At 39.9% G+C, this 24521-nt stretch overlaps 3 protein-coding genes across 10 annotated transcripts in view; all 3 read left to right on the top strand.

Moving 5' to 3' along the window:
* The window catches only part of LOC115787293 (protocadherin alpha-C2-like), a 195950-nt gene that overhangs the window by 19136 nt on the left and 152293 nt on the right, over positions 1 to 24521 (top strand). The window contains exon 1 of one of the 8 annotated variants that reach the window (XM_030739946.1): positions 10310 to 12664. The exons of 4 other annotated variants lie outside the window; for them this stretch is intronic. In XM_030739946.1, the coding sequence (XP_030595806.1) occupies positions 10310 to 12664 (2355 nt within the window). Of the gene's footprint in view, positions 1 to 10309; positions 12665 to 13894; positions 16253 to 17997; positions 20353 to 21050; positions 23573 to 24521 lie in introns of those variants that run through there. 3 more of the 8 variants (XM_030739943.1, XM_030739947.1, XM_030739948.1) reach the window with 3 other exon arrangements.
* On the top strand, positions 1293 to 3671 carry LOC115787094 (protocadherin gamma-A11-like). The gene is made up of 2 exons (XM_030739667.1): positions 1293 to 2196; positions 3469 to 3671. The coding sequence occupies exons 1-2, from the start codon at positions 1293 to 1295 to the stop codon at positions 3669 to 3671; spliced, it is 1107 nt and encodes a 368-aa protein (XP_030595527.1).
* On the top strand, positions 4525 to 6918 carry LOC115787093 (protocadherin alpha-8-like). Its single transcript, XM_030739666.1, has one exon. It carries the CDS (start codon positions 4525 to 4527, stop codon positions 6916 to 6918), a length of 2394 nt encoding a protein of 797 aa, XP_030595526.1.

Genomic DNA, 24521 nt, shown 5'->3' with positions numbered 1-24521 from the left:
TTCACAGAGACAGACGAGGCTGAGCACAAACTGATCATACTGGTCAAAGACAACGGCAACGTTTCTCTCTCAGCAACAGCTACTGTGATTGTCAAACTTGTAGAGCCCAAAGAGGCGTTCGCAGCTTCTGATGTTAAAAGTGCAACACAAGATGTGGACGAGAATAATGTGACCCTTTACCTCATGATAACTTTGAGCTCAGTTTCTGTGCTTTTTCTCATCAGTATCATCGTGCTGATTGCAATGCAGTGTTCCAAATCCACAGACTATACTTCTAAATATCTGCCAGAGACTAATTATGATGGGACACTGTGTCACAGCATCCAGTACAGATCAGGAGAGAAGCGGTACATGCTAGTTGGACCCAGAATGAGCATAGGATCTACTATAGTTCCGGGCAGCCATGCAAATACACTAGTTCTTCCTGACAGGAGACGTACGCCGGAAGAGGTAATTAAGTTTTCTGAATGTTATATTGAAGAGTTTGGTTTAATTCAAATTGTTTCTTGGTTGCATTTTTATTATACTTCTTAAAAGAAATATTTCTACTCCGTAGGACTCCGCGTTCATTCTCCATGGGACTGACTTGTTATGGGCGCCATAAATGTGGGGCTTATTGTAAACACCCGTAAGATTAAGTTTAGAGTCCGTATAAATATACATATGCAACACTGGTGATTTGAAATGTGTTGTCTTCAACTCCGCATTACTAAATGTTTTAAACTCCCCCACCTGTCGGCTTCATACTTTTTCAGTTGTTAGTATGGTATTTTGTGCTGATATATATATATATTTTTAATATATACTAAACAATTGCAGTACAGCACAGTATATATTTTCAAGTGTATAAACTGACGGGATTTTTTTGTTTCGCGTCAAACGTAAAGAGTGTCCAAGGTTGGATTATGTGCCACATCCCTTCCCCTCGGTCAAAGAAGACCCGTTTACATCAGTATGAAAATATATCGCTTCTGGTTCCGTTTACATTGTTTTAATGTTGCTAAAAATCTGCAGTCTGTGTAAATAACAAATCTTAACGCTTGATGTCAGTGTAGTTTAGCGGTTCTCTGCATCTGGCAGCACCTTACGTCACGAGTGGTATTTCAACCGAGCCCTTGCATTTTTTTTTTTATCAAACAGCACACTTGAGGGTATAACCGCGATTCACGACAACGAGTCTTTTAATTTTAGGGCATTGACCCAAAACAGAGAGTGGGTAACGGACAAGGCCATCAGGCACTGAGTGGCTTTACACGTAGAAATTTAATGGACTAGTCTCTGTCATCTTTGTCATGGAACAAAGAGAAGGAATAGCTTGGAAGGAGCGGCGGTTTTGGTTGGTCTTCTTTGTTGTTTTGGATATTTTACGGAGCGGAGCTTTTGCACAGATCAGATATTCCATATCCGAAGAGGTTCAAGATGGAACAGTGGTCGGGAATATAGCTAAAGATTTGGGACTTGATAAGAGCGCACTCAAAGACAGGGGATACCGCATTGTAACAGGCTCAACGGAACCCCTGTTTCAGGTGAATCAAAACGATGGCATCCTGTATGTGGCAAGAAGAATAGATAGGGAAGGCGTGTGCGAACGGAGCAGTACATGCTTGATCAACCTAAAAACCTTGCTAGAAAACCCACTTGAAATTCACTATGTGGCAGTGGAAATACTGGATATAAATGATCATTCGCCCGTTTTTCCTGAGAAAGAGAAAAGGCTTGAAATTTCCGAGTCTGCTCTACCAGGAGCGAGATTTCAGCTACAGGCTGCACGAGACCCTGATGTAGGCCAATTCGCCATTCAGCAATATAAACTCAGCCATAATGAATATTTTAGAGTAGAAGTAAAGGATCGGGGCGAAGACCGTAAAGTACCATTTTTAGTTCTGCAAAAGCAGTTAGACAGAGAAACAAGCGGCAAGCACAAGCTGCGTCTAACAGCCGTTGATGGAGGGAAACCGGCGAAGTCAGGCGATATAGAAATCATTGTGGATGTACTTGATGTTAATGATAATTCCCCAGTGTTCACAAAAGAGCTGTATTCTGCTACACTTACTGAAAACACCCCCACTGGTACTGTAGCCATTCAAGTAAATGCAACAGATTTGGATCAGGGTGCAAACGGTGAAATAATATATTCATTCGGTAACGAAGTCGATCCAAAAATAATGGGGCTCTTTAATATAGACGCAAATACTGGTGAAATTTATGTAATAGGTCAGATAGATTTTGAGAAAAGTAAAAGTTACGAAATTTACGTTCAGGCGTCAGATAAGGCACAAGTTCCTTTAACAACAGGCAAAAGTGTTATGATAACTGTTATTGATGTGAATGACAATGCACCTGAGATAGAAGTGACATCATTTTCTAGTTCTATCAAGGAAGATTCAAAGATAGGAACTACAGTGGCCCTCATTAGTGTCAGTGATTTAGACTCAGGAATAAACGGCAAGGTCATTTGCACAATCAAACAAAACGTTCCTTTTACTTTATCTCCTTCATTGCAAGAAAATATGTACGCTATTGTAAGTAGCTCACAGTTGGACAGAGAAATTACTTCTCAATATGATGTCACAATTATTGCGAAGGATTCGGGGAATCCTTCCTATTTAACTGAAAAGACTATAAGCATCGTTGTATCAGATGTGAACGACAACAGTCCGGAGTTTTTAACAAGTCCTTATACCTTTTATATCACGGAAAATAACAGCCCTGGAGCCTCCGTGTTTTCGGTGAAAGCCTCTGATCTTGACGATAGTGACAACGCACGCATATCCTATCATATTATCAGAAATGCAGGCGGAGACAGCAAATTATCCTCGTTTTTGAACATTAATGCTGAGAGTGGGGAAATTTTGTCATTAAAAAGTTTTGATTTTGAAACGCTGAAAACTTTCCAGTTCCAAGTTGTCGCCTCAGATTCTGGAACGCCGTCACTGAGCAGCAACGTCACAGTCAAAGTGTTCATTCTGGATCAGAACGACAACGCTCCAGTCATCCTGTATCCACTCAGCTCCAACGGCTCTGCTGAAGGTGTGGAGGAGATTCCCCGCAATGCCAACACAGGACACTTGGTGACTAAAGTCAGAGCCTATGACGCTGATATCGGATATAACGGCTGGTTGCTCTTTTCACTGCAGCAAGTTACTGACCACAGTCTCTTTGGTTTGGACCGCTATACAGGACAGATCAGAACACTTCGCTCATTCACTGAGACAGACGAGGCTGAGCATAAACTGGTCATACTGGTCAAAGACAATGGCAACGTTTCTCTCTCAGCAACAGCTACTGTGATTGTCAAACTTGTAGAGCCCAAAGAGGCTTTTGCAGCATCTGATATTAAAAGTGCAGCAAAAGATGATGAGGACAATAATGTGACTTTTTATCTCATGATAACTTTGGGCTCAGTTTCTGTGCTTTTTCTGGTCAGTATCATTGTGCTGATTGCAATGCAGTGCTCCAAATCCACAGACTATACTTCTAAATATCTGCCAGAGACAAATTATGATGGCACACTGTGTCACAGCATCCAGTACAGATCAGGAGAGAAGCGGTACATGCTAGTTGGACCCAGAATGAGTATAGGATCTACTATAGTTCCGGGAAGCCATGCAAATACCCTAGTGCTACCTGGCAGGAGAAAGGCATCTGAAGAGGTAAAGTCTCTCATTTAAACAAGTACGTTTTCCCAATAAGATTCATATTAAATGTTTGGTCACACGGAAAAGTATCTTGTCTACATCTTCCACACCACTTACAGAGCAAGTCTCATATTTCGAACTCTTTCTTGGGCCATGATGAGGTTTGCCTGTGATATTTTGTTTTGTCTTAAAATGTGATCACATATTGCTGCACTCTTACCACATTCTTTATAATAGATTGTGATTATGAAATTATAGACAAAAACAATTGAAACTAATTTATTTTCAGACAACGGAGTTTTTTTCGGTAGGTATCCGTCTTTTTTTAAATAGAAAAAGTGCAGGAATATCTTAACGAGAAGAACTTGCGAACGACTTCGTTGTCCTTGGTGCTGAAAAGTGTTTGGCTTACTGTTCTAAAATACGCCCAATACGATAATAACCATGAAAATTTTTTAAATACGTGCTTGTGGGTTGTTTTAAATATTGGAATTTTATTTATTTACTTTTTATTAGTTTTGAAATAGGTGTAATTCCCTTGTGTAGACCAAGAAATCTCTTGATCTCGTTTCACAAATTGGACCAACTGCTCTAATAACACAATGTGCAGCCAGTGTTTCTGCAATGAGAAGTAATGTCGCGTGGTGTCAGCGTGATATAGAAAATCTTCCATACACAAGCTTACCGTCACTGCTTTGTGGTTCCACCTCTAATCATTTTCACATCGACAATGGGAGGACCGTTTTGACGCTCGCTCCGTGTACAATGTCGGTTTACACCCTTTTCTTCTTGTATAGAAATCATATTACTATTTGCAAAAAATAGTTTGTTGATTTCTGCATTTGAACCGAATTTATGAAGGAGTATTGATGCTTTGGGTTTCACCATGGAAGAAAGAAAACGCGAGCCAGGAAGGAGAGGATACTTGATCAGATGCGTATTTGCTGTGCTTTTGTGGCGTGTAGCCTCAGCGCAATTACGATATTCGATCTCTGAAGAAGTTAACGAAGGAGCTGTGGTTGGAAACATAGCAAGAGATCTGGGATTAGATAAAAACACATTGAAAGACCGGAAATATCGGATTGTTTCAAGTAATGTGGACCCCCTTTTCTATGTGAATCCAAACGATGGCATCCTATATGTGAGCCGAAAGATTGACAGGGAGGAGGTGTGTGCACAGAGCAGTGCGTGTGTGATAAATGTGAAAACTGTGCTAGAAACCCCCCTGGAGGTCCATTACGTTACAGTAGAAGTGCTGGATATAAATGATCATACACCCAGCTTCCAAGAGAACGAGACAATCCTTGAGATCTCAGAGTCCGTATTGCCCGGCACACGATTTCAGTTGAAAGCTGCACGGGATCAAGACAGCGGACAGTTTTCAGTGCAGCAATACAAACTCAGCAACAACGATCACTTCCGTTTACAAGTTAGGGATAAAGGAGACGATGGTAAAATTCCATCTTTGGTTATTCAAAAGTCTTTAGACAGAGAAACTGCAAGAATCCATTCATTAATACTGACTGCCCTGGATGGGGGGAAACCTCCCCAATCGGGTAATATGAATATTTTAATAAATGTACTGGATGTTAATGATAACGCACCTTTTTTCACCAAAGACGAATATTCGGTAACACTAAATGAAAATGTTCCAGTGGGAACAACAGTCATACAGGTGAATGCTACAGATTTAGACGATGGTACAAACGGAAACGTCGTTTACTCATTTAGCAAGAGTGTGAATCAAAATACCTTAAATCTTTTTTACATTAATCCAATAACAGGAGAATTAACTGTTAAAGGCTTAATAGATTATGAGGAGAAAGACAAATATGAAATTGAAATTCAGGCATCTGATAAAGGTTTTGCTCCACTAACCACAGAAAAAAGTATAAATATTAAAATAGTTGACGTGAATGATAATGCGCCTGAGATTGAGGTTACCTCATTTTCCAGCTCCATCCCAGAAGATTCCAGACCTGGAACTACAGTAGCTCTGATCAGTGTAAATGATTTGGACTCTGGTCTTAATGGAAAAGTTATATGCTCCATAGGAAAGGATGTTCCGTTTGCTTTAACACCATCTTTACAAGATAAAATGTTTTCATTAGTGACCAAGTCACCTTTGGACAGAGAGAAAAAGGTAAAATATGAGCTGACGATTACTGCAAAAGACACGGGTCAACCTCCGTTATCATCTGAAAAGATAATAAGCGTTGTGGTGTCAGATGTGAATGACAACAGTCCAGAATTTTCACTGAGCCCATATGCTTTCTATGTTACTGAGGGTAATGTTCCTGGAGCTTCAGTGTTTTCTGTTAAAGCTTCTGATAATGATGAGAACGAGAATGCTCTTATTTCCTATCATATTTTCAGAGATGGAATCGAAGATAACAAAGTTACGTCGTTTCTAAACATAAACTCTGAAAATGGGGAGATTTTTGCGCTTAAAAGTTTTGATTTTGAAACACTGAAAACTTTCCAGTTCCAAGTTGTCGCCTCAGATTCTGGAACTCCATCACTCAGCAGCAACGTCACAGTCAAAGTGTTCATCCTGGATCAGAACGACAACGCTCCAGTCATCCTGTATCCACTCAGCTCCAACGGTTCTGCTGAAGGTGTGGAGGAGATTCCCCGCAATTTCAACGCAGGACACTTGGTGACTAAAGTCAGAGCCTATGATGCTGATATCGGATATAACGGCTGGTTGCTCTTTTCACTGCAGCAAGTTACTGACCACAGTCTCTTTGGTTTGGACCGCTATACAGGACAGATCAGAACACTTCGCTCATTCACTGAGACAGACGAGGCTGAGCATAAACTGGTCATACTGGTCAAAGACAATGGCAACGTTTCTCTCTCAGCAACAGCTACTGTGATTGTCAAACTTGTAGAGCCCAAAGAGGCTTTTGCAGCATCTGATGTTAAAAGTGCAGCAAAAGATGATGAGGACAATAATGTGACTTTTTATCTCATGATAACTTTGGGCTCAGTTTCTGTGCTTTTTCTGGTCAGCATCATCGTGCTGATTGCAATGCAGTGCTCCAAATCCACAGACTATACTTCTAAATATCTGCCAGAGACTAATTATGATGGGACACTGTGTCACAGCATCCAGTACAGATCAGGAGAGAAACGTTACATGCTAGTTGGACCCAGAATGAGTATAGGATCTACTATAGTCCCAGGAAGCCATGCAAACACGCTTGTGCTTCCTGATAGGAGGAAGGCATCTGAAGAGGTAAGTCACATCGGTTTAAAAAGTACGGTTTTCCACTAAGATGCACAGTCATGTTTTACTTTTGGCCACACACAAATGTACTTTGTAAATGTCTTTTTTTATTTAATTATTTATTTTTTCTTACCTTTTCCAGAGCAACCTGATATTTTGAACTCTCTCTTGGTGCATGTTAAAAAGTGACTACAGTATTTTGGTGGCATTGAGATTAAACACTTGTACTTTCTAGCTCGTTTTTTTTTTTTTTTTAATAACAGCTTGTTATTCTGGAACCATGTACGACCAAATTAAATTTGATTAATTTATGCGAGTGTGCTTAGTTAGGTATGTGTCATGGTCCTGGGCCGTCTGCCCAGCGTTTTGTGTTTAGTTTTAGTTTCCCTGAGTTTTGTTGTTTCCCAGTTTGTTTTGATTCTTTTGTTCCCTTTGTCCCTGTCTCCCCTGCTTCCGTGGTCTTGTCTGTTTTGTCATTTTGTCTTGACCCTGACCTCCTGTGTTTTCATGTTGAGTTTTTCCTAGTGTTGTGACTAGTCTGCGTTCAGGGCTGGACTGGGACAAAAAATCGGCCCTGGCATTTTTGGTTTAGACCGGCCCGCAACTATGTCTTTTTTTTTTTTTTTTTAACTTACTTTAGTAATGCTTAAATTGCAAAGCTTTGACGTATCATTTAGTTTTTTAAATCTGTTATTTCACCTGCTTGAGGGCTTTTCAAAACATGTTTAACCAGCACAGAGGCTACAAATTCAAACTACTGTGCAGCCTTTCAACACACCTTTAACATAAATATCTAAAATGCTATGATGCAGCCTAAAATGAACACTTGCTGCTCATCCAACACTTCTCGGCGTTGACCGTTTGCTATTTTATCAGATTTAAGGTGCCATGGCTGCCAGATTTGGGGAAGTATGGAAATGTAAATAAATTTTGATATTAATCAATGGCCATTGCTCATCACACTGCTGTTGTCTTCACCTACAGCAGAGTCTGCCCAAGCCTTGAAGGGGACCTAAGCACTATTTGATTTGGGGCCCCCTTCATACCACTTCATTGTCCCCTGAACTTAACTGTTATTAATGCTGGAGGGTTAAAGTTGATTTTTTTTTTTTTTTTAGGATATATTACAGTTTCAGCCTTTTCAATTCAATTTTTCAATTCAATTACATTTTATTTATACAGTGCCAACTCAAAACAAACAGACATCTCAAGGCACTTTATAGTGTAAGGTAAAGACCCCACAATAATTACAGAGAAAACCCATCGTTCATCCTAATCTTAAAAATAGAGAGGGTGTCTGTCTCCTGAATCCAATCTGGGAGCTGGTTCCACAGAAGAGGGGCCTGAAAGCTGAAGGCTCTGCCTCCCGTTCTACTCTTATGTAGAATGGGAGGAACCACAAGTAAGCCAGCAGTCTGAGAGCGAAGTGCTCTACTGGGGTGATACGGGACTATGAGCCAATGAAAAGAAGCCAATATGGGAGAAATCTGCTCTCTCTTTCTAGTCCCTCTCAGTACTCTAGCTGCAGCATTTTGGATCAGCTGAAGGCTTTTCAGGGACCTTTTAGGACAGCCTGATAATAATGAATTACAATAGTCCAGCCAAGAAGTAACAGATGCATGAATTAGCTTTTTAGCATCAGTCTGAGACAGATTAGAGATTATTAGAGTGTAGCCTACTCATTAAATTAGTGTTGTTACAAGTGTACAAATCTGGACAGTTAGAATAGTCTCTTCTTTCTTTTAGGAAATTGGCATTTGTAAAAAATTAAAACAAACCAAAAAAGTTTCATGACAAATGTGGGCGAGCTTGGGGGGCCCCTGGTGGTCAGTGGGCCCTATGCAGCCGCATATGTCGCCTATGCCTCTGGCCGGCTCTGCCTACAGCTGCTGTTGCTGCAGCATTACTGTTACAGAGGACGTGGAGGCTACAGCAGCGACCGTGTCTGAGATCTTTACACATTTTGTAGCATCTACAGCGACACTCTTCAATTTCTTCGCACGTAACTTCTCCGCACCCCCTTTCTGCCGCTTCGATTTCTCCATATTGCCTCTCCTTTAACACACGCGCTCAACACTGAAACTACTTCTTTTTGTTTCTTCTTCAAGAAACAAAAAGAAGTCCAGTCGCCTTTTTCAAGCTCCAGAGACTACTATGACCTGGATAACTGAGAATCTACACAGACACTAGCGGGAGTAGTTTCAGTGTTCTGCACCACGCAGAGAAAGGGTGGGGCCGTTTTCATCCTATATCCTGATTGGTTCTGTCCACTGTCTATATTGAAGATGGGCCAATGGGCCGCCCCCTCTAAATTGTGGGCTGGTCTCTTAGGAAAAAAAAGGAAAGAAAAAAAAAAACCCAACAGCATCGGCCCCTGAGGACTGTCGGCCCACCGGGCAAATGCCCGGTAAGCCCGATTGCCAGTCCACCCCTGTCTGCGTCTCTGTCCCATGTCTGTGTGCCAGTCCCCCGTATGTAGTCTGCGTGTACCTTGGTTAGTCACTTCCTGTTTTATCTTTCCAGTCTTCTGTTCCCTGTGCTTTGTGTTTAGTTTTGCTTCCCCTATGTTGTTAGTCTCATTTGCTTCACCTGCTGTGCCCTGCTGTCTCCTCTTGCCCTGATTACCTATTGTGTATTTAAGCCCTCAGTTTTCATCTGTCCGTTGTAGTGTTGTCATCATTGCTCCCTATTCTGTGTCTCTACCTGTTCCTCCCCAGTTTCGATCTCGCTTTGGTCCCAGTGTAGGTTTGTTTTAGTTTTCTGTCTCATCATCATAATAAACCACTTTAAGTTAACCCCTGCTGAGTCCTGCATTTTGGGTCTAACCCCTCCAGCCACACAGCTGACATGACAGGTATGCATCAATTAGTGGACAGGACAAAAGCTGCGGGAATGTGTTAATGAAAAGAATTTGAAAAACACATAACTGTACTTGATCCTGAAAAATGTTCGGTGTCTTTCCTTGTGCAGCATGATTGGTAGTGCATTAATTCATGTTGTATTTACCAATGAAATGTAAAATATTCGCTCGTGTTAGAATATATTAATTTAGTTTTTTGCTGGCTTTGAAGTACTTGCTGTGCCCTTGTGAAGACCAATAAATCTCTTGATCTCGTTTCACAATTTGGACCAACTGCTCTAATAACACAATGTGCAGCCAGTGTTTCTGCAATGAGAAGTAATGTCGCGTGGTGTCAGTGTGATATAGAAAATCTTCCATACACAAGCTTATCGTCACTGCTTTGTGGTTCCACCTCTAATCATTTTCACATCAACAATGGGAGGACCGTTTTGACGCTCGCTCCGTGTACAATGTCGGCTTACACTATTTTCTTCATGTATAGAAATCATATGACTATTTGCAAAAAATAGATTATTGCTTTCTGTATTTGAACCGGAATTATGATTATGATGGATTATTGATGATTTGGGTTTCACCATGGAAGAAAGAAAACGCGAGCCAGGAAGGAGAGGATACTTGATCAGATGCGTATTTGCTGTGCTTTTGTGGCGTGTAGCCTCAGCGCAATTACGATATTCGATCTCTGAAGAAGTTAACGAAGGAACTGTGGTTGGAAACATAGCAAGAGATCTGGGATTAGATAAAAACACATTGAAAGACCGGAAATATCGGATTGTTTCAAGTAATGTGGACCCCCTTTTCTATGTGAATCCAAACGATGGCATCCTATATGTGAGCCGAAAGATTGACAGGGAGGAGGTGTGTGCACAGAGCAGTGCGTGTGTGATAAATGTGAAAACTGTGCTAGAAACCCCCCTGGAGGTCCATTACGTTACAGTAGAAGTGCTGGATATAAATGATCATACACCCAGCTTCCAAGAGAACGAGACAATCCTTGCGATTTCAGAGTCCGTATTGGCCGGCACACGATTTCAGTTGAAAGCTGCACGGGATCAAGACAGCGGACAGTTTTCAGTGCAGCAATACAAACTCAGCAACAACGATCACTTCCGTTTAGAAGTTAGGGACAAACGAGATGATGGTAAAATACCTATTTTGGTTGTTCAAAAGTCTTTAGACAGGGAAGCTGCAACGAGCCACGCACTGTCATTGATGGCCCTGGATGGGGGTAAACCTCCGAAATCTGGCAATATGACTGTTCTAATCAACGTTTTGGATGTTAATGATAATGCACCTGTTTTCTCTAAAGATGATTATTCTATAATGCTCAATGAAAACGCTCCACTTGGTACAATAGTCATACAAGTAAATGCAACGGATTTAGACGATGGTCCAAACGGAGATGTCGTTTACTCATTTAGTAAGAGTGTGAATCAAAATATACTAAATATTTTTGACATTAATCCAGTAACAGGGGAGTTAACTGTTAGAGGTTTAATAGATTATGAAAAACAAGACGGATATGAAATAGAAATCCAGGCATCAGATAAAGGTCTTGCTCCTCTAACCACAGAAAAAAGTATAAATATTAAGATAGTTGACGTGAATGATAACGTCCCTGAGATTGAAGTTACGTCATTTTCCAGCTCCATCCCAGAAGATTCCAGACCTGGAACTACAGTAGCTCTGATCAGTGTAAATGATTTGGACTCTGGTCTTAATGGAAAATTTATTTGCTCCATAGGAAAGGATGTTCCGTTTGCTTTAACACCATCTTTACAAGAAAAAATGTTTTCATTAGTGACCAAATTACCTTTGGACAGAGAGAAACAGTCACAATATAAGTTGACAATAACTGCAAAAGATGCAGGTCAACCTCCGCTATCATCTGAAAAGTCAATAAGCGTTGTGGTGTCAGATGTGAATGACAACAGTCCAGAGTTTGAAGTGAGTCCATATTCTTTCTATGTGACTGAGGGTAATGGTCCTGGAGCTTCAGTGTTTACTGTTAAAGCTTCTGATCATGATGAGAATGAGAATGCTCTTATTTCCTATCATATTATGAGAGATGGAATCGAAGATAACAAAGTAACATCCTTTCTGAACATAAATTCTGAAAATGGGGATATTGTTGCGCTGAAAAGTTTTGATTTTGAAACGCTGAAAACTTTCCAGTTCCAAGTTGTCGCCTCAGATTCTGGAACTCCATCACTCAGCAGCAACGTCACAGTCAAAGTGTTCATTTTGGATCAGAACGACAATGCTCCAGTCATCCTGTATCCACTCAGCTCCAACGGTTCTGCTGAAGGTGTGGAGGAGATTCCTCGCAATGCTAACGCAGGACACTTGGTGACTAAAGTCAGAGCCTATGACGCTGATATTGGATATAACGGCTGGTTGCTCTTTTCACTGCAGCAAGTTACTGACCACAGTCTCTTTGGTTTGGACCGCTATACAGGACAGATCAGAACACTTCGCTCATTCACTGAGACAGACGACGCTGAGCATAAACTCATCATACTGGTCAAAGACAATGGCAACGTTTCTCTCTCAGCAACAGCTACTGTGATTGTCAAACTTGTGGAGCCCAAAGAGGCTTTTGCAGCATCTGATATTAAAAGTGCAGCAAAAGATGATGAGGACAATAATGTGACTTTTTACCTCATGATAACTTTGGGCTCAGTTTCTGTGCTTTTTCTTGTCAGTGTCATCGTGCTGATTGTAATGCAGTGCTCCAAATCCACAGACTATACTTCTAAATATCTGCCAGAGACAAATTATGATGGCACACTATGTCACAGCATCCAGTACAGATCAGGAGAGAAGCGGTACATGTTGGTTGGACCCAGAATGAGCATAGGATCTACTATAGTCCCTGGAAGTCATTCAAATACACTTGTGCTTCCTGACAGGAGGAGAATGTCTTTAGAGGTAAGGCATATTCAGCGTTTTGTCTTGTTCTTCCAAAAAGAGAAAAGAAATCAAAAGAAAAGAAAAGAACATTAGTGCACTGGGAAGAGGTTGTAGAAACTTGTGTTTACAACAAATCCTTGTCTCAACAACTTGAGCAATAGCAGACAATATCTGCAAAGTCTTTACTTGCAAGAAGCTTCTTCTCTCTCTCTTTCTCTCTCTCGCTCAGTATTGAATTGAAAAACCAAGAGATTACTGAGTTTTAGATATAACAGCATGTTTAATATAATAAATGCCACCATAAAAAGAGGTAACTTTCCCAGCTGCAGAGGAATGTATTACAGCACTGAAACATAATGTTTTTAGAAGTGTTTTTCATATTTGCTTTTTCAACATATATAAAATATAGTAACACAAAATTTAACTCTACAAAGTAGAAGTTTGTGACTATCGCTATCCATGGTGCTGAGCCTCCTATTTCAAGCACGATTTCAGTAGTTTGGATTTTGAACTTGTTCTTTAGAAAAACTGTAATGATGTAGTAAATTTTTAAAATTTCAATATATGTAAGAAGAATTTTCTCAACAATTTGAAAAAGCCTTTTGTTCCGTTCATAAACAATAGAAGTACTGAGCTGTGAGTGAAAAGTCTTTTATTTATTAATTTTTTTGTCATTGCCCCTCGACTTGGGTCCTGTTTTGAGATAAAGAGCCCCAGCTCATATTATTTAGATATAACTAATGTACTACTAGTGTGTAGTCTGCGGTGAGTATTTTGGTCATGTGGTGTCAATATAATGGAAGAAAAGTCAGCATTAGTTGTTTGTTGTTGTATTTTGGTTCACTGGTATTTATTATGATCATGTAATTAGAGGTCGGTAAGAGTTTGTGTGTTCTAGATGACTAGACTCGTAATTTAAGCGCACAGGCACGGACAGATTTCCATTAACTGGTGCAGCCATACCTCATTTCATATTCCACAGCAAAACACTTGGTCGCCTGGTGTCAGTACAATATCACAAGTCAGCAGTGTGTGACGTCTTCTCATTGTATTGTGGTTCCTCCTCTTGATAACGTTCTACATTCAACAGTAGTGCAGACTCTTGTGTTTTTATCCTTGCTGTGTTTGGTATAATTTTTTATAAATGTAGGAAGATCACGAGTATTTACAATCGGGAAGCTACTGGGTTCTATTGTTACAACGTCGTGATATCTTTGTAATGGATTACTGAACATTACGGATAAGACCATGGAACAAAGAAAATGCCAGACAGAGAAGAGGAGAGGATATCTGGTCGGTTGTGTAGCTGCTGTTCTTTTGTGGAGTGTAGCCTCAGCGCAATTACGATATTCGATCTTTGAGGAAGTTAACGAAGGAACTGTGGTTGGAAACATCGCAAGAGATCTGGGATTAGATAAAAACACGCTGAAAGACCGAAAGTACCGGATTGTGTCAAGTAATGCGGATCCCCTTTTCTATGTGAATCCAAACGATGGCATCCTGTATGTGAGTCGAAAGACTGACAGAGAGGAGGTGTGCGCGCAGAGCACTGCGTGTGTAATAAACGTAAAAACCGTGCTAGAAAACCCCCTGGAGGTCCATTACGTGGAAGTAGAAGTTGTGGATATAAATGACCATACACCCATTTTTCCCGAAAAAGAGAAGAAACTGGAGATTTCAGAGTCCGTGTTGCCAGGAGCACGAATTCAGCTGAAAGCCGCACGTGATCGAGACGTCGGTCAGTTTTCCGTGCAGCAGTATAAACTTAGCAACAGCGATCATTTCCGTTTGGAAATTAAGGATAAAGGAGACGACGGGAAAATACCTATTTTGGTTGTTCAAAAATCTTTAGACAGAGAAAATACAGCAATTCACTCACTAATACTGACGGCCCTGGATGGGGGTAAACCTCCGAAATCTGGTAACATGAATATTCTAGTAAATGTTTTGGATATTAATGATAATGCACCTGTTTTCTCTAAAAATTATTATTCTGTTATGCTCAGTGAAAATGCTCCACTTGGTACAAAAGTCATACAAGTAAATGCAACGGATTTAGATGATGGTCCAAATGGATATGTAGTTTACTCATTTAGCAACAGTATGAACCAAAACATATTAAATCTATTTGACATCAATCCATTAACAGGGGAGTTAACTGTTAACGGTTTACTAGATTACGAGGAAAGGGACAAATATGAAATTGAAATTCAGGCATCAGATAAAGGTCTTGCTCCTCTTGCGACAGAAAAAAGCGTCATAATCAAAATAGTTGACGTGAATGATAATGCACCTGAGATTGAGGTTACGTCATTTTCCAGCTCCATCCCAGAAGATTCCAGACCTGGAACTACAGTAGCTCTGATCAGTGTTAATGATCTGGACTCTGGTCTTAATGGAAAAGTGATCTGCAGTGTAGATGACGATATACCGTTCACCCTATCACCATCTTTAAAAGACAAATTGTTTACATTGGTTACCAAATCGCTTCTCGACAGGGAAAAAAACTCAAAATATGAGTTGACAATAACTGCAAAAGACACGGGTCAACCTCCGCTATCATCTGAAAAGAAAATAAGCGTAGTGGTCTCAGATGTGAATGACAACAGTCCAGAGTTTTCGCTGAGCCCGTATACTTTCTATGTTACTGAAGGTAACGATCCTGGAGTTTCAATGTTTTCTGTTAAAGCCTTTGACGGTGATGAGAATGAGAACGGACGCATTTCCTATCATATTACCAGACATGGCAGTGAAGATAATAAACTGACTTCAGTTCTAAACATAAATTCTGAAAATGGAGAGATTTTAGCACTAAAGAGTTTTGATTTTGAAACGCTGAAAACTTTCCAGTTCCAAGTTGTTGCCTCAGATTCTGGAACTCCATCACTCAGCAGCAACGTCACAGTCAAAGTGTTCATTCTGGATCAGAACGACAACGCTCCAGTCATCCTCTATCCACTCAGCTCCAACGGTTCTGCTGAAGGTGTGGAGGAGATTCCTCGCAATGCCAACGCAGGACACTTGGTGACTAAAGTCAGAGCCTATGACGCTGATATAGGATATAACGGGTGGTTGCTCTTTTCACTGCAGCAAGTTACTGACCACAGTCTCTTTGGTTTGGACCGCTATACAGGACAGATCAGAACACTTCGCTCATTCACTGAGACAGACGAGGCTGAGCATAAACTGGTCATACTGGTCAAAGACAATGGCAACGTTTCTCTCTCAGCAACAGCTACTGTGATTGTCAAACTTGTGGAGCCCAAAGAGGCTTTTGCAGCTTCTGATGTTAAAAGTGCAGCAAAAGATGATGAGGACAATAATGTGACTTTTTACCTCATGATAACTTTGGGCTCTGTTTCTGTGCTTTTTCTCTTCAGTATCATCGTTCTGATTGTAATGCAGTGCTCAAAGTCCACAGACTATACTTCTAAATATCTGCCAGAGACTAATTATGATGGGACACTGTGTCACAGTATCCAGTACAGATCAGGAGAGAAGCGATACATGTTAGTTGGACCCAGAATGAGTATAGGATCTACTATAGTTCCAGGCAGTCATGCAAACACATTAATGCTTCCTGATAGGAGGAGGGCATCTGAAGAGGTAAGGCATATTAAGTTATTTGTCTTGTTTTATAAAGTAAGTATATTTTTATTTATGTAATAATGGGTTCTGCAGCACGGTGGTTACCACTGTTGCCTCACAGCAAAAACATCCTGGATTCACCATCTGGTTGGGGCTTTTCTGTGTGGAATTCTCTCAGGGTAGTCTGGCTTCCTCCACCGTCCAAGATGTGCAGTTAGTGGTGTTTGGTTAATTGGTGATTCTAAATTGCCCATAGGTGGAAATGTGAGTCTGTCTCGAGTTAGCCATGCGAAAAGCTGGTAACCTCTATAGGGTGTACCCTGCCTCTTCCCCTTTGGCAGCTGGGATAGGCTCCAGCTCCCCTGAATAGGATAGCTGAAGAAATGCATGGGTGGATGGATGGATGGATTTGTAATGGTTTGTGGAAGCTTGCATGTTCATAACAAACAATTATTGCAAAATATTAATGAGTATCCGACAATATCTGCAAAGTTTTATTTCTTGGAACATTTAGTGTGACATTCTGCCATATTTTTCATACTTTCCAGCTTCTTTTCCTTTTGGGGCTTGGAAACATTTTGAAATATGTGGATATGACACCTTGTGCACCCATGTTGTCTCTGTCATTGTTCTCTGAGTATCATTCTTCAAATAGTAATTGACTGATTTTAATGACGTGTGTACCTAATATACTAATCTAGAAATAGACAACAGAAAATGCAACCCCCACTACAGAAAAAGGTACAACAACTCTGAAATAGTTACATAGTTAAATATTGATGGTGTTAAATATTGATGTTGTGTATTCATCAAACTTTAAATATAATACCATCACAAAGTATGCCTGGGCAATTGTGAGGTTTTTGTCAATTGTTCCCCATGATTCTAAGTAGTTTATTTGACAGTTTAAAGATACAATTTAAAGATAAATTAAAAAAAAAAAAAAAAAAAAGCAATCCATGCATGCAATGTAACGTTCAATCTATGTCCTCCTGGCTTTAAATGACCTGCAGGCAACCTTTAAAACCTATGCCATACAATGCTATAAACAACACATAATCTGAGCTGTTACCAAGAAGAATTGTCATTCAATGTGTAACACAGAAATTACGCTACATTATTTATTTAATAAATCTGGGGGCAGGACAGACAATATTTTTAAACAACAGATTTTTCAGTGTGGTTTGTAATCACTGTCCATGGTGCTCAAAGTGATTCCACTACTATGTCTGTTTCTGAACTATAACAAATAGAAAAACACAAAATTATCATTTGTTGGCAATTTAATCAGCAGTGCTGACTGCAAGGAGAACCTAAGATAAGGTTCTGTGGGTTTATGTTTTTTATCTTAATTTTAAGACGACATTGAGTTCCCTGCTTAACTCTGGAGACCACCTCTTTGTCTCACTCCAACAGTTGATCTGATGATCAGTGGTTTGTAGTCGGCTACGAAACAATTTAGGATTTGGCAAATGTGATAATACCTGAACGAATTTTCTGCCGAGAGACATCTGGTCGCAAGGTGTCAGTGCGATATCAAAAGTCAGGAGGGTATGGAGTTGTCGTCATAGCAGTGTGGTTCGACCCCCTTATAACATTTTCAGTACAACCTTATCGCCGGCTTTTCGATTCTCATTCTTGTCTGTGTTTGCTTCGTTTGACCTATTTAACAAAGGGGATATTTACAATCAGGAAACCTTGGAGTTTGTTTTTATAACAAAAGAATTATTTGTGATGGATTACTGGTGATTTTGGATATGACAATGGAACAAAGAAAACGCCAGTCGGAAAGGAGAGTATATTTGGTCGGTTGTGTAGCTGCTGTGCTTCTGTGGAGTGTAGCCTCAGCGCAATTACGATATTCGATACCAGAGGAAGTTAACGAAGGAACTGTGGTTGGAAACATAGCAAGAGATCTGGGGTTAGATAAAAATACACTGAAAGACCGAAAGTACCGGATTGTTTCAAATAATGCGGAGCCCGTTTTTTATGTGAATACAAACGATGGCGTCCTATATATGAGCCGAAAGATTGACAGGGAGGGGGTGTGTGCGCAGAGCAGTGCGTGTATAATAAACGTAAAAACTGTGCTAGAAAACCCGCTGGAGGTCCATTATGTTGAAGTGGAAGTTCTGGATATAAATGACCATTCACCTATTTTTACGGAAAAAAATTCTACACTCGAGATCTCAGAGTCAGTGTTGCCCGGCACGCGATTTCAGCTGAAAGCCGCACGCGATCGGGACAGTGGTCAGTTTTCCGTGCAGCAGTATAAATTGAGCAGCAATGATAATTTCCGTTTAGAAGTTAAGGAGAAAAGGGATGATGTAAAGATTCCGATACTCGTTGTTCAAAAATCTTTAGACAGGGAAACTGCAAGAAGCCACTCATTAATACTGACGGCCCTGGATGGGGGTAAACCTCCGAAATCCGGTAACATGAGCATTCTAGTAAATGTTTTGGATGTTAATGACAATGCACCTGTTTTTTCTAAAGATGTTTATTCAGTGACGCTAAATGAAAACGTTCCAGTAGGAACATTAATCATTCAGGTAAATGCTACAGATTTGGATGATGGTACAAACGGAGATGTGGTTTACTCATTCAGCAACAGCATGAATCAAAACATATTTAATCTTATAGATATTAACCCATTGACAGGTGAGTTAACTGTTAAAGGTTTAATAGACTATGAGGAGCAGGACGGATATGAAATAGAAATTCGGGCATCAGATAAAGGTTTTGCTCCTCTAACCACAGAAAAAAGTATAAATATTAAGATATTTGACGTGAATGATAACGCCCCAGAGATTGAGGTAACCTCATTTTCCAGTTCCATCCCAGAAGATTCCAGACCTGGAACTACAGTAGCTCTTATCAGTGTAAATGATTTGGACTCTGGTCTTAATGGAAAAGTTATTTGCACGATAAATGAAGATGTACCGTTCAACCTATCACCATCATTAAAAGATAAAATGTTTTCATTAGTTACCAAATCCCCTCTAGACAGAGAGAAACAGTCACAATATGAGTTGACAATAACCGCAAAAGATGCGGGTCATCCTGCGTTATCATCTGAAAAGACTATAAGCGTTGTGGTGTCAGATGTGAATGACAACAGTCCAGAATTTTCACTGAGCCCGTATACTTTCTATCTTACTGAGGGTAATGTTCCTGGAGCTTCAGTGTTTTCTGTTGAAGCCTCTGATAATGATGAGAATGACAATGCACACATTTCCTATCATATTATCAGAGATGGAAGCGAAGATAATAAAGTGACTTCATTTCTAAACATAAACTCTGAAAATGGGGAGATTTTTGCGCTGAGAAGTTTTGATTTTGAAACGCTGAAAACTTTCCAGTTCCAAGTTGTTGCCTCAGATTCTGGAACTCCATCACTCAGCAGCAACGTCACAGTCAAAGTGTTCATTTTGGATCAGAACGACAACGCTCCAGTCATCCTGTATCCACTCAGCTCCAACGGTTCTGCTGAAGGTGTGGAGGAAATTCCCCGCAATGCCAATGCAGGACTCTTGGTGACTAAAGTCAGAGCCTATGACGCTGATATCGGATATAACGGCTGGTTGCTCTTTTCACTGCAGCAAGTTACTGACCACAGTCTCTTTGGTTTGGACCGCTATACAGGACAGATCAGAACACTTCGCTCATTCACTGAGACAGACGAGGCTGAGCATAAACTGGTCATACTGGTCAAAGACAATGGCAACATTTCTCTCTCAGCAACAGCTACTGTGATTGTCAAACTTGTGGAGCCCAAAGAGGCTTTTGCAGCTTCTGATATTAAAAGTGCAGCAAAAGATGATGAGGACAATAATGTGACTTTTTATCTCATGATAACTTTGGGCTCAGTTTCTGTGCTTTTTCTGGTCAGCATCATCGTGCTGATTGCAATGCAGTGCTCCAAATCCACAGACTATACTTCTAAATATCTGCCAGAGACTAATTATGATGGGACACTGTGTCACAGCATCCAGTACAGATCAGGAGAGAAGCAGTACATGTTAGTTGGACCCAGAATGAGTATAGGATCTACTATAGTCCCAGGTAGTCATGCAAATACTCTGGTGATGCCAGACAGGAGGAGAACATCTGAAGAGGTAAGGTATTTGGATCACATTTTCCTACATCTAAATCGTTATTTACATTCATTGTCTTAGTAGCCGTCTGCAGTCAAATTAATATATATATATATATATATATATATATATATATATATATATATATATATATATATATATATATATATATATATTATTAAAGAAACAGACGTCGACAAGGTTGTTTAAGCTTGTCACTTGCTTACTTTATAAAAAAAAAAGAAAAAATGAACACGAGTTCCCTATGCATTTTATCTTTAAAAACATTATAATAATGGTATTAAAAGCAACCGCCATATTATAAAAAGTGCAGTGTAAAAAAAATGTGCTAAACGAAAGCAGTTTTTTGCGTTCATACTGCCGAAAAGGGACTCTGTGTTCCCATTGTGTTAAAAATAAATACATAAACAATGAAAATAAAAATAAGCCTTGAGTGAACATCATGAGGTTAACTCCACGTTGTGATTCACACCACTTTGACTTTGTCATGTAGTAATCTCTCTTTTCATGATTATGCAAACCTTTTTGACATTTTTGAGAGTTGCGTCACTTTTTTTTTTCTTTTTTTTTAGTTTCAAGACATGGGAAACATGTTTATTATAATAGTCTTCCCTGTAGTGAGAAAGTAGATCGCGTGGTGTCAGTGTAATATAAACAGGAAGCTTTGTATGAGGTTGCCATCAGGGCATTTTGGTTCCACCCCTTTGATCGCAGTCGCTGTTGAGCCGTACTTCTGTCTTTCTTTGGGATTATGTCCGTTATTGTAGACAGAGGATGAATATTTTCATATAAGGCACGTTTGATTTTGTCATTATGTCACAGTTATCGTTTATGTGAAGCGATACTTCTAATCTGAGGTTTAACCATGGAACAAAGAAGATACGAGAGACGAAGCGGGAAAGGATCTTTCATTGGCTGCGTGGCTGCTGTGCTTTTGTGGACTGTGGCTTCGGCGCATATGAGATATTCAATCTCGGAGGAGGTTAACGAAGGGACTGTGGTAGGAAACATTGCAAAAGATCTGGGAATAGATAAAAGCACATTGAAAGACAGAAAGTATCGGATTGTTACTAGTGCTGCAGATTCCCTTTTCCATGTAAATACAAATGATGGCATCTTGTACGTGAGCCGGAAGATTGACAGGGAAGAGGTGTGCGAGCAGAGCAGTTCGTGTTTAATAAACCTAAAAACCGTACTAGAAAACCCGCTTGAGGTCCATTACGTGGGAGTGGAGGTGCTGGATATAAATGACCACTCTCCTAGTTTTCCAGAGAAAGAAAAAACGCTGGAAATTTCGGAGTCCGTATTACCTGGAGTACGCATACCGCTACAGCCGGCACGAGATCCAGACGGTGGTCCTTTTACAATTCAGCAGTATAAGCTTGGCTCAAACGACCACTTTCGTTTAGAAGTAAAAGATAAGGGAGAAGATGGTAAAATACCTATATTAATTGTGCAGCAATCTTTGGATAGGGAAGCAGCGGGAAGCCACTCATTAGTACTAACCGCCTTAGACGGTGGAAAACCTGTTAAATCTGGAGAGATGACAATTTTGATAAATGTTTTGGACATTAATGATAACGCACCTGTTTTCTCCGAAGATGTTTATTCTGTGACACTCGACGAAAACGCTCCAGTAGGTACAATCATAGTACACGTGAATGCAACGGATTTAGACCATGGCCCAAATGGAGATGTGGTTTATTCATTTAGCAGTATTGTTAATTCCAGATTACTGAAGCTTTTTGACATAAACCCAACGACAGGTGAGATAACTGTAAAAAGTCACATAGACTATGAAGAGAAGGACAAATACGAAATTGAAATTCAAGCATCAGATAAGGGTCTGGCTCCCCTCTCAACACAAAAGAGTGTGATTGTTAAGATAGTTGATGTGAATGATAACGCACCAGAGATTGAGGTTACCTCATTTTCCAGCTCCATTCCAGAAGATTCCAGACCTGGAACTACAGTAGCTCTGATCAGTGTAAATGATTTGGACTCTGGTCTTAATGGAAAAGTTATTTGCTCCATAGGAAAGGATGTTCCTTTTACGTTATCACCATCTTTACAAGACAAAATGTTTTCATTAGTGACCAAATCGCCTTTGGACAAAGAGAAAGAGCCACAATATGAGTTGACGATAACTGCAAAAGATGCAGGTCATCCTTCGTTATCATCTGAAAAGACTATAAGCATTGTGGTCTCAGACGTGAATGACAACAGTCCAGAATTTTCACTGAGCCCATATACTTTCTATGTTACTGAAGGTAATGTTCCTGGAGCTTCAGTGTTTTCTGTTAAAGCCTCTGATAATGATGAGAATGACAATGCACGCATTTCCTATCATATTATCAGAGATGGAAACGTAGATAATAAAGTGACTTCATTTCTAAACATAAACTCTGAAAATGGGGAGATTTTTGTGCTGAAAAGTTTGGATTTTGAAACACTGAAAACTTTCCAGTTCCAAATTGTTGCCTCAGATTCTGGAACTCCGTCGCTCAGCAGCAACGTCACAGTCAACGTGTTCATTCTGGATCAGAACGACAACACTCCAGTCATCCTCTATCCACTCAGCTCCAACGGTTCTGCTGAAGGTGTGGAGGAGATTCCTCGCAATGCCAACGCAGGACACTTGGTGACTAAAGTCAGAGCCTATGACGCTGATATCGGATATAACGGCTGGTTGCTCTTTTCACTGCAGCAAGTTACTGACCACAGTCTCTTTGGTTTGGACCGCTATACAGGACAGATCAGAACACTTCGCTCATTCACAGAGACAGACGAGGCTGAGCATAAACTGGTCATACTGGTCAAAGACAATGGCAACGTTTCTCTCTCAGCAACAGCTACTGTGATTGTCAAACTTGTGGAGCCCAAAGAGGCTTTTGCAGCATCTGATGTTAAAAGTACAGCAAAAGATGATGAGGACAATAATGTGACTTTTTACCTCATGATAACTTTGGGCTCAGTTTCTGTGCTTTTCCTTGTCAGTATCATTGTGCTGATTGCAATGCAGTGCTCCAAATCCACAGACTATACTTCTAAATATCTGCCAGAGACTAATTATGATGGGACACTGTGTCACAGCATTCAGTACAGATCAGGAGAGAAGCGGTACATGTTAGTTGGTCCCAGAATGAGTATAGGATCTACTATAGTTCCTAGCAGCCATGCAAATACACTTGTGCTTCCCGACAGGAGGAAGGCATCTGAGGTAAGGCATATTTAAAACACCCTTTACCCCAAAATATCTAAATTCATATAAAAGCATCAGGTAAAAGCTGAATTGTTTTGTGGAAATCCTCTTGTTTGTGAGCTATATATATATATATATATATATATATATATATGAGAAAACAGAAATTATTATTCCAACAGACAATATTCTTGTTAGAATAATGGGCATATTTTTATCATGTTAAAAAAAAAAAAAAAAAACACCTTTGATGGCAGCATGATATAAATTTGCTGTTGTTACACAGAACTTAGAAATCTTGTCTGCATGATAGCTTTTTTTTTTTAATAACACATACTCTATAGTTTATGCTGAGGCCTTAGTATGCTTTTTCAAAAAGGAGGTAGTCCTTAATTTTCTCTTGCAAACTTTGTATGTTGTTTCATTACATTGTCCTTTATTATAGAGGGATCATTAGGTCTGAACTGCTGGATATGGACAACAAAAAAATGACAAGGTTTTTTTTTTGTTTTCATAGTGGCTTGCCAACTTCATGTCCTTTTCTTGAAGATTACCTAAAGAATGTATGTGTAAGCCCAGAGTACCGTATTTTCTCTTGTATTAGCAGATGAGCACATCATTCTACAAACAAAATATGACTGAATGTCCAGTAGCAATAGACTATAAAAAGTGAAAATTCTTCTGAGAAGGGGGTATGAAGTGTAACATCACAAAATCTAACTAGACATACATAAATTAGTGGCATATGCTGTCCATGGTGCTGAGCACGTTTATGCTCAATTCCCAGTCAGCACTCCCAGTAGGTGTTTATTAGCTGTAATTGATATGACATATTAATATAACTTAATCACATGAAGCAAACATTTATTTTCCTGATGTGTTAAGGGAATCTTCTCCATACTTTCAAATATTTTCATTTTTTCTTGCAGTTTTTTTTTTTTTTTTTTAAAGAGTGTTCTGCCTCATC

This window comes from Archocentrus centrarchus, chromosome 10, assembly GCF_007364275.1.
Source record: "Archocentrus centrarchus isolate MPI-CPG fArcCen1 chromosome 10, fArcCen1, whole genome shotgun sequence".
Lineage (NCBI taxonomy): Eukaryota > Metazoa > Chordata > Actinopteri > Cichliformes > Cichlidae > Archocentrus > Archocentrus centrarchus.
Note: the sequence above shows the minus strand (reverse complement) of the source record. Positions and strands in the feature narration are given on the sequence as shown.